Genomic DNA, 13,597 nt, shown 5'->3' on the forward strand with positions numbered 1-13,597 from the left:
CAGTAACAACTACCTATGATGAAAATTACAGACCTCTCTCATTATTCTAAGTAGGAGAACTTGCACAATCAGTGGCTGACTAAATACTTTTTGGTCCCAATGTATATGCTCATCCTGTATATTCGTGATTAAAAATTTAAATATGAATGACTACAAAAGCTATGAAATGTCTTATCGTTAAATTGAAATGACAGGTAATAATAGATTATAACAGAATTTGTATGACCCGGTCTGTTAAAATGAAAGTCGACTGCAACCACTGGACTACATTTACAAATCCCTCCGACCACAAACCTTTTATGATTTACATATGCATTTTCAGACTTACAAAGTGCTGAGGTTCGGTAATCTGGCAGTTTCAGTGTGACAGTTACACAGACCGACAGTCACATTTATCACAGGTGCAGACTGTAACAGGATGTGATGGGTTTGGCAGGTGCGAGGTGACAAGTAACGTCAATCAAATACAGCAGAGATCAAATCAACTGAATTAACCCTTCCAAACATGTTCAATATCAGATCAAAAATGGTAAAAGTCTTTGTTAACTATTTAAAATGCCATTTAAATGATTCAAAATAAAATATTAACATCTTAACATTGAAAGGTATATGTCTGAACACTGATATTAAAGGAGCACTAAGTATTTTTGGTCACATTTTATTTTGAGGTGTCTAATTATACATTTAAGTATCTATCTTTAGTATCTTACTATAGGATTAGGGTTTGGTTTAGGGTTAGTTGCACGTAATTATCATAAGTTGTAGCTATTATTAGTAACATAATAATCTAATAAGGACACTGTAAAATAAAGTGTTACCATATTTTATGTTATTGTTCAATGCAACAGAGTTAGATAAATAAATTCATAAATAGCCAATGTAATTAATTTTTCTGTATTTCTACATCTACATGAAATTATGTGAAAATATGTTAGTGTGAATCATTTAAATGTCAAAAGTAATCTTAGTTTCTAAATGAATAAATTATTATCATCAACAATAACATCATATTATTAATAATAATAAATACTTAAGCAGCCAATGCAATTTATTTTTTATATAATCTAAATCTATATGCAATTCATTGTGTGAAATTTTAAACATATCTGGTCAAAAGTGTTCTATTATTTTTTTTTCTTATAAATAAATAAATAATGCACATTATTTTTCTATATCAAGTGCATCTCATAGGACTGTATATTTTATAGGCTACATATCTGTCTAAATCTAAATAAATATATAAGAATATTTTTTTTGGCGCACATTTAAGAACGTGAGAAAAGCGCTAATGATGAAACTGTTGCTCTCACCACTACAGAGGTGTTGGGATCAGAATCCAGTCTTCCGATGAGAGTGTCTCCCTCTGTGTTGACATAGCCTTTCCTCTTGATGGGCTTCTGGTCCACCGGGTGACAGTCCACGTACAGCGTCACCAGCTCCCTCTCCACGCCGACCATCACCTTGTGCCATTTAGTGTTGAAGAGGACAGAGAGGCCCGGAAAGGTGACGGTCTGGACGTCTCCTTCCATAGTCGTGAGGAAGAACTCCAGGGCCTGCTGGTCTCCATTGAGACGCATGCCTGCCTGCTTCAAGCCGTCTTCATCCACCACCTGCCAGATGTTCCACACCTTGTTCACGGTGTTCTTGATCATGCGGAAGGTGGTCATGAAGGAGTACTCATCCGGAAAGCCCCTTGGAAAGTTCAGCCTGGTGGGAAACAAATACGGACATTTATTAAAGGTCCCATATTGTACATCTTTCTGGAGTTTTATTTTAGGTATTTATGTCTTGAGTGTCACCGGACCACCGGTGGGCCCAAATTCATTACATTTTTAAAACAGTAATACACTATACTAAACTTAAATATTTGTTTCTTAATACACATTGCTTTTTTATCGCAAATGGATAGCAGAAGGCAACCAAGATCCGTCAGTGCCGTTAGATACAATGTGTTTCTGTTATATCATGGTTGCAACAAAGCAAATGTAAGTTACCTAATTTTATATAAAAAAAGGTTTAGAAGCCAACTTTAAAGTTTTAAATATATATTTTAATCTATATTAATATTGAGGTATGGTCTGAGGGCAAGTGGCTTTAGTGAAAAACAACTAAATTAAATAAAGGTGCATTTGAAATGATACATTTGTGTTCATTCTAGTGATTCATTTAATAAAAATTGTTAACTTGTGTCATAAAAAAAAAAAACGCAAAATGTGGGGGAAAAAACAATGTTTAGAAACCCGTTTCAAATGTTTAAATATATAATTAATTAAATCTACGTATATGAATATTGAGCAATGGCCTGTGGGTGGGTGGTTTTAGTTAAAATGTATAAAATAAAATAAACAAACAAACACCAATAAATAAATAAAAAATACAAAAAATAAATATAAAAAAATACATTTTTTTAAATGAAAAAATTAAATAAGAGTTTTAAAAACAAAGTTTTAAAAACTGATGGCAGGAAAAATTGAAAAAAAAATATTCAAGAATTGCACTGTATAAGCTCACATTTTAAACTATAATGTTGCACTGGTAGGTTTGTTAAACGGAAAGAACAACTGCAAATGCATAATGAAGTTATGTTCTTGTTATGAAGCACATCTATTTATAAACGGGATGTATTACCTCTAAGAATAGTAATCCACCTCCATTATTGTCTGATCATCAAGGGAATGGCCCTGCATTATGCACACAGCTCGGCTTCAAGTTGTTCAGAGATGAAATTATGAATAACATACAGATCAGACAAGTCCACTTTCATCTTCAAAGCCTGTGTGTCGTCCGAGAGTTATTTCAAAGGGACAGTGTTGGCTTTCATGGCAGTGTGTTAAAGAATCAGATGCCGGGCTGCAGGCGGTGAGGGAACAACACACCATCTGAGAATCAATTAGCTTGTCTGGTTTTACACACACCCTCTCTGGGCTCGACCCCGTGTGGTGTTTTAACAGGCAGAGGTGCTCTGCGGGAGATGTTCTCACGAATGAAGCTACAGCGGCCTTTAACCAGCTTGTAAATTGATCAAGGCGAGGCCATAAATATGGAGTTTCCTGTTGGCTAGTAAAATAAATGAGGGCCACTGTTCGGAATAATCTCAGTGTCAAGAAACCCCTTTATCCCATTTCAATTCATTCCAAGTCACGCTCTCACAAGCTCATCAAAGACAAGCTGAGAGTCCATTTAATAAGTTGGTAGTGTACAGATACATAACGGTTTCCTTGTCACAGCACAGTTTGTGTATTGATACTACCCTTTGTGGCATAAGTTTGCATGAATCAAAGCATTTACAGACTTCCCAACCAGCAAAAACTAATTTCCGCTCTTGTCTGATCATACAGTAGCCCTTAATTTTCCAGTGATATTCCTCTTACCTTTTCTCTTTTGTAATGTCTCTCAGCTAACTCTCTTTCTACAGTCTTCAAATCTCCCTCTTTCTCACTCTCTGTCATCCCCATCATGGGTGGACACGCCCCCTACTGCTGATTGGCTGACTCTCTCTCACCCCATCATGGGTGGACACACTCCCTAGTGATGATTGGCTCACTCTCTCCTCCCCATCATGAGTGGACACGCCCCCTACTGCTGATTAGCTACAAGTGTGTTGCGTTGCTCGGTCGGATACACTTTCAACAGCATTTTTCAGAAATCGCTTACTGCATATTTAATTGCAATTTACATGCAATTAAGTGTCCAAAATATTACATTCAGTTGCATTAAAGTAGATCATATCTGTAATAGCATTAAATAAATAGCACATAAGTATGGCTTTAGTATGTTAAAGTGTACTTTTATAACTGATGTTTATCAGTTCCCTCTTCAAAGTTTATTAAAGCATTTTTTTAATGTTTTTTAAAGCATAAACATGATTTATAATAATTGCTATATTTTCCCTAAGCCTCTTTTCAGTTATCAGCGAGACACTTGTGTCTCTTACTAAAAAAAAAAAAAAAATAATAATAATATTAACAAGAATCGTGAGTATTTGTGAGTCTGTGTGATTGTATGGGGCGAATGGGTATGCAGCGTTTTGCTCGAGCGGATCCACATGGGTTCAGACAAGTTAGTTTCTGCATTATTAGATGATCAGATAACACCTGTCTCTGACCTGTAATAATGCAACACCTGAAACAAACATCATAGATGCCAACAGGTTTATGTGTGTGTGCATACAGTATACAACATATTTAGCTTTGGTTTATGTGATGCACTCATGCATATATTGATAAGAGTGAAATTTTTGATGTTGTTGTAAATAATTGATGTGTGTTTTTGGACATAAAGACATCCCCAGTGTTTATGTGCATAGTTTAGTGAGCGGTCAGGTTTAGTTACCTGGTTGGGATCTGGAAGTTAGCCTCTTTGTCGAGTCTGTACGCCACCTGGAGGGGTGTGGAACCTTCTACCTTTCTGACGCCCTTCATCGGGATGACATCCAACTGAAACTGTGTGATCAGATCAAATCCTGGCCACACAAATACAATCGAAATGGTTCATAAGCTCTCAGACACACATCTAATGTCTGTGTGGGAAATCAGATCACTCAAGCACACACGCACAAATTATTCAAAATATAACTAAAATAAAATGCGATTAAAATAATTAAAAATGACAATTGTGTATTAATTATATACACCGCATTTAATCTCATTTGATCCAGATTAGATCCAATTATAATAACATTTCCATTAGCATTTGTGACAAATTCATGCAATAAATAATATAATCCCGTTAAATGCATTAATAGGCAAGGCACCAAACACATCCATTAGGTCGCTCCACATCTGTTTGCTTCAGGAAATGCGTTTGTAACTTGCTTACTCCCCGTTTCCAGCCTGTGCTCAGAGCAGCACATGTTAGTGATTTGAGGTTGCAACCCTCCGCATTATTTGTTAAAAGCGAAGGAGTCGCAACCAATTAAGATCTTGCTGAGCTAGAAGTGTTTCCACTGCAGAAATTGGCCGGCCAGAGACGAAAGTTTTATTTGCCTCATTTGAGATCTAAAAATGTCTTAAGATTCAGCATCTTTACCTAATGAAACAAACAGCTTTGTGCCGCTGCATGTCCCACTTAAGGCTATTTATAGGCAAACAATGCCCGAACAAAGAGGATTTTTTTATTGATAATCATGCAGGATGGTGGTTAAATATTCATGCTAACATTCATGAAAAGTGCTCTACTATGCAGATCAAGGAGCTGGGCCTCTTTTGGATCATTTATGGATTTGTCATATACTGGATTTACTGCATAACACACAATCCCAAAGAGTCTGCAATGAATGCACACAGGGGCTCTATTTTACCTGGAAGGTCATCTTGTCCATTCTTCATGGTTGGGCACACCGTGTCGCCATCTAATCTGTTCAAATCCAGCTCTGAAAAATTAATAAGTGACATGAGTGTTGTGCCATGCCTTTCTGCAGTAAAATATCACCAGTGAATACACTCTGATTGGAAAAAAAGTGCCATTCACCCTTCTCCTGACAGCAGGCAATTTGTACAAAATAATAATACATTTATTTTTAAATACTAATTATTATTAAATATGTACAAAAAGTACATATTAGATGTACAATAAACAAATGTATTTTCTAATTTGCCACACCATCCTTTTAAAGGCCATATGTGCACCGCTGAGCATAAGATGGGATCAATTTGTCGTAATTACAGTGGGGAAGCACTTTCTGGAATTATGGACTTAAGTGTACATGTGTGGGCCTGCAGGACAGCTTTTATAAGGTCACATGACTGACAGACATAGTCATCTGTGCTCATTTGTATTAATCTAATGGAAGTGCACGATGGGAAAACAAATGTGACTCTCCATCTATCATAAGGACAGTTTACCTCCTACGAATATTAACCCTCAATCGGGTCATGGGGTCTATACGCCCCCAATCGACTTTTACTTAATAAAAAAAAGGTTCCCTTCATCTCAGTGGAATAAGATTTTGGGACTTTTCATACATTATCTATCTACACACACACAAACAAATTGTTCAGTTGTTCTGAAGGTATGTAAAAAAAATGTTTACACTTCTGGTCTTAGGGGTCAAAATGACCCCTTATTGAAAAGAAAGGAAAATGTGAAAAAAACCTAAATATATTTTCTTCACGTGTCCAAAAAAAAAAAAAATCCAGCATAAATCTGTAAATTTTTACACTGAAATGAAGGCCTAGTACTAGATATATGGAGGCCTAGTACATAAATGCAATGTACCATAAAAAAAAAAAAATTAAAATTTGCAAGCTAATTGTGTAGTTGAGGAATTGTGTACTTTATATCTCCAAAAACACAGCATTAATGAATAGATGAGACGTAAACTACAATATATCATTTGTATGATTAAAAATGTATATTTTTGTACAATTACTCAATCAGTTGTTGGGGTCGCATATACCCCGAAGAACATTTGAAGGTTAAACCCTCTGATGGATAATATCAGCCATGTTTCCTTGTATAGTACACCGTTTAACAGCCTAATGCACTTAAAATATCCTGAGAATGGACTTGATCTGTTGTTTTAGCACCGGTTTTCATGTATGTTGCGAATTGTATGTTAAAGAAAAACGATTTAAAATGCTAAAATATCTGTTTAGTGTGGTTCCACTATTCCATGATCTAAAACAGATTTTATAAAATGCTTACAAAATGCCCCAAAGTTGACTAAAATTTTACATATTTGATCACTTCCTAAAGCCTGGTCAGAAGCATACCATGAAATGACCATGTTTTGGGGCCTTCATTATGGATTAAGGACGATACTGTGATGATATTGCTGTGGTGTTCTTTTAAGCAGCTTGGTAATGGTATTCAATGCCATGGCATATTTTAAAAGTACCACAGTATTACCATTAGGTACCACCACAGTGGTTTTATAAGGGTTTAAGTTTGGCTCTATGACCAAAAACCGCAGTGCTGGAAATCATGAAATAACCGCATGGGGAGCTGGAGAGCTTCATCTGCTGATGCAGCGCTTTAACAGAAGAACAGTATGAGCAGACACACTGACATCTGGAACTTCTTGAAAGCCTGAAATAAGCAGGCAGGAGCGAGAGGTACCTTAGTAAACGAGGCATTTCCCTGTGTTTTTACAGTGCTGTTTATCCGGGCGCAGTGAGAGCGCTTTAAACCCTCATATCCTCTCATGTCATTTTAAAACCACCCATTAGTGCAAATGAGGGACAAAGCCGAGAATGAAGCCGCACTCTCTCGCACACGTTTATACGTGCCTGCAGACATGCTTATGGTCATTGTGGACCACACACTGATGTCAAACCCATCACAATTGTACACTGTAAAAAGTTGTAAATAAAAGGAATACAAAATTGCCATTTTGATGTTTAATTCAATGTGTAACTTTATAACTATTTGTAAAATTTACTGGTAATTTCAGAGTGAATATTCTTTCAAAAATAAATCACACTCCAAATGATGCGTAGTGTAAGGTCACATGACAAGACTTAAATCGCTGCATAGTTGTATCTCTACATGGTGCTCCTATTCATCTACTGTATCCAAATATTGATACATTTCTTGATGGAAATTACATTACAATAGTTATTTCCATCCAGAGGTGCATCCATTTCTGGTCAATATCTTGTATTGACAATGCAAGAGTCCAGCACTCTGTAAAGTCTCCTTCAGCAAATCTCAAAGACTCTCAATGAATTTAAGCTCTAAGGTTCTTCATGTCCCTACCAACCATTCTTTTACAATTTAAGCCTGATGAATCTTGACATTGTCATCCTGGAATATGACCATGATGTGTTTTCCTACATGGTGTTAAGCAGCACGTTTGAGCTTCAGCAAGAACCAATGAGGTTCATTCTCATGCATCAAGCAGGTTCTGTTTTTGTACGCTGATCAATGTTTATAAGTGAATAAAAGCCTAAATTAAATCTGTTCATCAAATAAAGTGGTCGTAACATGAGGGTGAGTATTTGATGACAAAATTGTAAATAAATAAAAAAAGAAAACAAAAACCTTTGAACCCTTTAACTAGCATTTTCAGGGTGGGAAAAAAATATTTTCGTGTCAAAATTACCAAAACCAAAAATGTCAAATAGGACATTAATCGATTATTAATCAGTTTTCTCAATCAACAATGACTAAAAAACAGGAAAGACAAAGGGATTATGGGATGAGTACCAGAGCAAGAGCAATTTATCCCTAATTAAAATTTCCGAGACACTTTAAACATCAAAAGAAGATACTCACGAGCGAGAGCTGGAGCCCAGAGCAGTGTGAAGACAATCATACGTGTTAAACATCCTGTCAATGTCCGTCGCCAGACCCGACTCCTGCCAGAGACAGAGACAGACAGCATTCTGATTCACAGAACATCATTATTATAAAACTAATACATGCAAACAAATATTGACTGGGAAAGTAGTCATGCAAAAATATAACTTGTAAAACTATTATTCTGATTATTGGCAAGACATGCCCCTCTTTTTGAAAGTGGGTTTAAAGCAGGAATACAGATATTTGCTGTCTCTGATTCAAAATATGTTGCGAGTCGGTAACATTTTTTCTCTCTTTTATTTTTAAAAGAAATTTAGCACTTTTATTCAGCAATGATGCATTAAATGAATGGCATTAAAGGCATTCATAATGTAGCAAAAGATTTCCACTTCAAATAAATGCTGTCCTTTTGAACTTTCGATTTATAAAAGAATCCTGAAAAAATTAAAACAGTTTCCACAGATAAATATAAAATAAAATGTGAATAACATTCAACATTAATAAAAAGAAAAATATGAAATGTTTCTTGAGCAGCAATCATCATATTAGACTGATTTCTGAAGGATCATGTGATACTGAAGACTGGAGTAATGATGCTGAAAATTCAGCTTTGATCACAGGAATAAATTATATTTTAAAACGTATTCAAATAGAAAACTTGCATTGTTTTTACTGTATTTCTGATCACTAAATAAAATGCAGCCTTGGTGAGCATAAGAAACTTCTTTCAAAAACAGTGAAACAATAGTACTGAGCTATATTGAGCTACATGAAACCCATGCTGAGATAGGGAGCCTCTTGTCCCTGTCTGTGTGTGTGTGTGTGTTGTTTTAAATTGGCTAGAGGCACAGGAAGGTGACAGGAATATATTCTACAACAGTAATGATGAATGAGTCATGAGTCCCACACAATGTGCAATCTATCCACAGCATTGCACACACCTAACCCTGTCATCCATGCATCCATTCATCCATATATCCATCCATCACACAGTGAGCTTTAGGCTCTTGTCAGGGTCAGAAGCCAGAATACATGCAGCAAGTCATTCAGTGTCCTTTCGTTCTACTGGATTAACATTTCAAAGCTCCTGTAAGTGATTTTTTTTGGCAAATATTATGCATAAATTGTCCTGTTAACTGACAGATATGAGATATCTGAAACAGAAGCACATGTTGGTCGATCATAAAACTTGGCAAGCTCTCTGCCCATCAGTCATCATGTGTTCAAGTTTGCTGACAAGGATTCATTATAAATATCTACTTCAATAAACCATTCAGACATCAGATCTTCTCTGAGTAAATCTAATGAAAACACTATGGCAGATGTCAAGATTTGAATAACAACTCAAGTCAATAAAGTTCTATACTTGAATATATTGTAAAATGTAATTTATTCCTGTGATCAAAGCTGAATTTTCAGCATCATTACTCCACTCTTCAGTGTCACATGATCCTTCAGAAATCATTCTAATATGATGATTTGATGAAATGTTTATTATCAGTGTTGAAAACCAGTTGTGCTGCTTAATGTTAGGACTGTCAAAAAGATCCTCTCTCTCAGCTTAATGTCATTCCCTTGACAAATGTTTTTGCTTTGCAAGCAATTGTTCTTCTACTATACAGAAATAACAGCTTGTATTTTTCAATTGCAGCTCTTGTGTTGAGGCAGAAGTGTGTGTGAAGATGACAGCAATTCAGCAGAAGGATCAGAGCACAATACAGACATTTATGCAACTTCAAATAAGTGGTAATAAAAGTTAGAGAATGTGCATATTATAATAACAATAATTTGTTACATGTATATAGAGCTATTCTGGGTACTCAAAGCGCTTTACATATGGAAGGAGGAATATCCTCATCCACCACCAATGTGCAGCATCCACCTGGATGATGCGACGACAAACGCCCACCACACACCAGCTTACTGGTGGAGAGGAGTAATGAAGCTAATCAGTATGAATATGCTAGAGTATATGCATGTGTGTATGTGTGACATTGTTTGTCCCCATGAGGAAAACGGCTTATAAATCAAACTAAGTGATGTTTTTTTTTTTTATTTAAAGTTTTTAGTTGCAGCTCTCAGATATGATTGTAACTAGAATATAAATGATTGAAATTAAAAACATGAAAAAAAGAAAGAAAAACATTGTAGGATTGTTAAGATTATGGTAACGCTTTACAATGAGGTCTCATTAGTTAACATTATTGCAGTCATTTCCAAAGGCGGGGTCCTGAACCACAAGTGGGTCGCAGGAGATTTTGAATGGGTCGCCAAGTCGAGCACTATTTTTCAGTGTGCTATTTACTGTATATACTCTCTAGCAGGGCTATTCAATTGGCGGCCAAGTCATCTCCATAAGGCGCGAGGGCACCCCAACCTCCCTCCTCCTATTTTCAGGTGGTGCAGCTAAATTTGGTTAGATATGCGCGTGGCCGCAGTGGCGCGTTGCAGCTGGACGACTAACGTTATACGCCTTATTCACGGCAGCGCCATCTTTGATTTTTAATGAGAATGAAAGCGAGGCTGTGAGGGATAAACTTGCATCTCTTCAATGGGCTGTACTGTTATTTAATGTGTTTTCGGATTGTTCTGCTCATGAAACACTGGAAAAATATCTTTCCAAGAAATGTCAGTTGACAAAAAGCTCCCGACAATGTAAGCTGTGGAAAATTGTAAGTAATCTAGCCGCTTTATTCAGCTTTTTACAGCGGATGCCATTGGAAACACGGTAAGTCTATCCCTCACAGCCTCACTTTCATACCTGCCATGGCGCTGCTCTGAATAAGGTCTATACGCACTGTGTGTGTACCATGAGCGACTGACCTGAGAGAAACGTTTACAATCCGAATATTTCGGCAGTTCTTATGTGTGCCCCGTATTTCTGTCGACTGAACCAGCGATATTAATCATTCGTTGGTTTGATTATTTCCTATTCCTTTCCATGAATTGGACAAACGCACGCGCGTTCCACCTTTATGAGGCAAAAAAAAAAAAAAAAAGGCAGGTAAAAAGATAAGACCCTTATTCGTCGTCTGAAATTGTTTAAAGCCCTTTGAACAGTTTGCAGTTTGCACTGAAAGTGTCTTTTGGACCTTGGACCGTTTGGTTCCCAGTAAAGTGCATTAAATGGAAAAAATCCTGGAATGTTTTCATCTAAAACCTTAATTTCTTTTTGACTGAAGAAAGAATGACATGGACATCTTGGATGACATGGGGGTGAGTAAATTATCAGCAAAAGTTTTTTTTCAAAAGTGAACTACTCCTTTAAATATCATGGCACATTTGGTAATACTAAATTTAACTTTAAAAAAATCATTGCTTTACAGTACAAGAAAGAAAGGTCGTAAATAACATGGAAAATATAATTCCTTCCCTAATGATCACAGGTTTCCAAACACTCCTTTTCAAAAACAGTGCCAGGGTAAGTAAGTAAAAACACAAGATATAAGTTAATTATTTAGTCCTACCATTATCCATCGCATATATACTATATATAAAGGCAGTAAGGCATTGTCATCTGAGAGCATGACATACAGTAGTGGGTGAAGCTCAGATTAGGAGGCGGGGTTATTTAAATCTTGGATTTCATCCCGCTGAACACCCGTAATCCATTCGCTTCATTCGCATTCTGAACACAAACGTATGAGGGAACGTTCTGGAAATCACAAACTACTGATTAATCATAGTACAGGAGATTTGTGACCAGCAACAGAGTAATAACACCAAAACTGAGGGGGAACTCTATCCGCTTTATATAACAACTGACTCCCTGAACATCAGCCACAAAACATTGGAAATGTTCCTTATTAGTACCATGAAGTAACATGCACAGTAAATACCCTTAGAAAATGGTGGCAGGATAATACTATAGCATTTGTCAAAAACATTTTAGTGGTACACCATAAACTAAAGTACTGTGCAAGGTTCTTAAAACCTTTTGACCAAGGAATTAGCATGAATTATTAAATAAATAAAAATCTAAAGCATTTACACATTTTTTTTAAATTCCCTGATGGTTTTCCATAACCTCTGACCATGATATTACAGTCAATATACTCCAATAAAGTCATTTCAATTGAATAGCTAACATGTGGCCTAATGTGTCCGACATGCTCATCTTGCAAACGCACGCACTGAAATATGGAGAACATCATCAGATTTGTGTTGGGACGTGTCAGTCTCTTTCAAGACATCTGCTGTTTTCCCGAACAAACCAACTGCTGTCTTTCATCCAGATGTTGGGAAGTTCCTCCTCAACTTTCATCTAAACTATAATTACAAAGGCGCTTAGAAGAAAAGAAACTCATACAGATACACACAGGTATTTTATCATGTACTAACAGAGAAGAGCCTGCCTTAAAACTAAGATTGATCACCTATTGATCAACACAGACGCCGTTAAGCCTCAATTTAGGTATAAATGAGTGTGCTGAGGTACAGTTAGCTTATCGAAGGGAAATTAGACACAAATTGCTCAGGGAATAGGAATTCGTTTTACAGTCTGAGAGTATTCAAAACACTCTAGTCATTCAACAAAGAGTCAAAGCAAGTCATCAGAGGGAAATATTCCCACAAAAATATATAGTCTCAAAAAATAAGTTCATGTTTTCCATGAGGGTCACCAAGTGTTTGAGATCTTACCTGCTCATGCTGAGTTGAGGAGCCATGTTTCTGTTCCTCAGCGCGGATGTGAGAGTCTGAATGGATGTAGAAGTTGTTTTGTCCTTTGGCCCAGAGATGCGTCGTCCCCCTCCAGTCCGTATTCAGCTGTGCCCACAGGCCAATCTGACTGAAGACGACCTGAGCGAGAGATGCCAAACTTTTGGGACACATTAAGGGTTTTTTGCGAGGGCGACCTGGCTTGGTTCCTGGCGTCCCATTGGCTGGGTGAGCTTCGAGGGGTGGTGGCATGGCTTTTTTATGACTGATGTTTAAGGGAGATGTTGCGCCTCGGGCGTTACAAGCACCTTTTTTCATTTCGGCACAGGAGCTAATAACACATGTTGAGCAGCGGTAATTCTTCTAATGGGAAGCCCTACTGTGGGGAGAGCCTGTCATAAACATTATGTTGGACTGTGTGTTCTTGAAGCTGGTTAAAAAAAAATACTTTCAGCACACCACCTGGTTGACTTGACAACCATTATTCATGAATCTTACTTCCAAATGCATGAATAAATCCGTGGTGATTTCACAAAAGTTGCGTATGCGGGGAAAGACGTTCCTGGAAAATATGAGGAGAAGGTAGTGTCCTTAAAGGAGTAGTTCACTTTTAAAAACACTTTTGCTGATAATTTACTCACCCCCATGTCATCCAAGATGTCCATGTCATTCTTTCTTCAGTCGAAAAGAAATG

At 36.9% G+C, this 13,597-nt stretch overlaps 1 protein-coding gene across 3 annotated transcripts in view; it reads right to left on the reverse strand.

Annotated features, from left to right (window-relative positions):
• Window positions 1–13,566, reverse strand: part of col9a1c (collagen, type IX, alpha 1c) — a 32,748-nt gene extending 19,182 nt beyond the window's left edge. For all 3 annotated transcript variants that reach the window (XM_039681512.2, XM_039681513.2, XM_039681511.2), the window contains exons 1-5: window positions 12,886–13,566; window positions 8,218–8,300; window positions 5,300–5,371; window positions 4,333–4,462; window positions 1,311–1,707 (exon numbers count right to left, since the gene is read on the reverse strand). In XM_039681512.2, coding sequence (XP_039537446.2) covers window positions 1,311–1,707; window positions 4,333–4,462; window positions 5,300–5,371; window positions 8,218–8,300; window positions 12,886–12,911 — 708 coding nt within the window. In that variant the 5' untranslated portion in view covers window positions 12,912–13,566. The remainder of the gene's footprint in view (window positions 1–1,310; window positions 1,708–4,332; window positions 4,463–5,299; window positions 5,372–8,217; window positions 8,301–12,885) is intronic.
• Between the last annotated feature and the right edge of the window lie 31 nt (window positions 13,567–13,597).

The sequence above is a fragment of the Pimephales promelas genome, chromosome 18 (genome assembly GCF_988280905.1).
Source record: "Pimephales promelas chromosome 18, fPimPro1.hap1.1, whole genome shotgun sequence".
Lineage (NCBI taxonomy): Eukaryota > Metazoa > Chordata > Actinopteri > Cypriniformes > Leuciscidae > Pimephales > Pimephales promelas.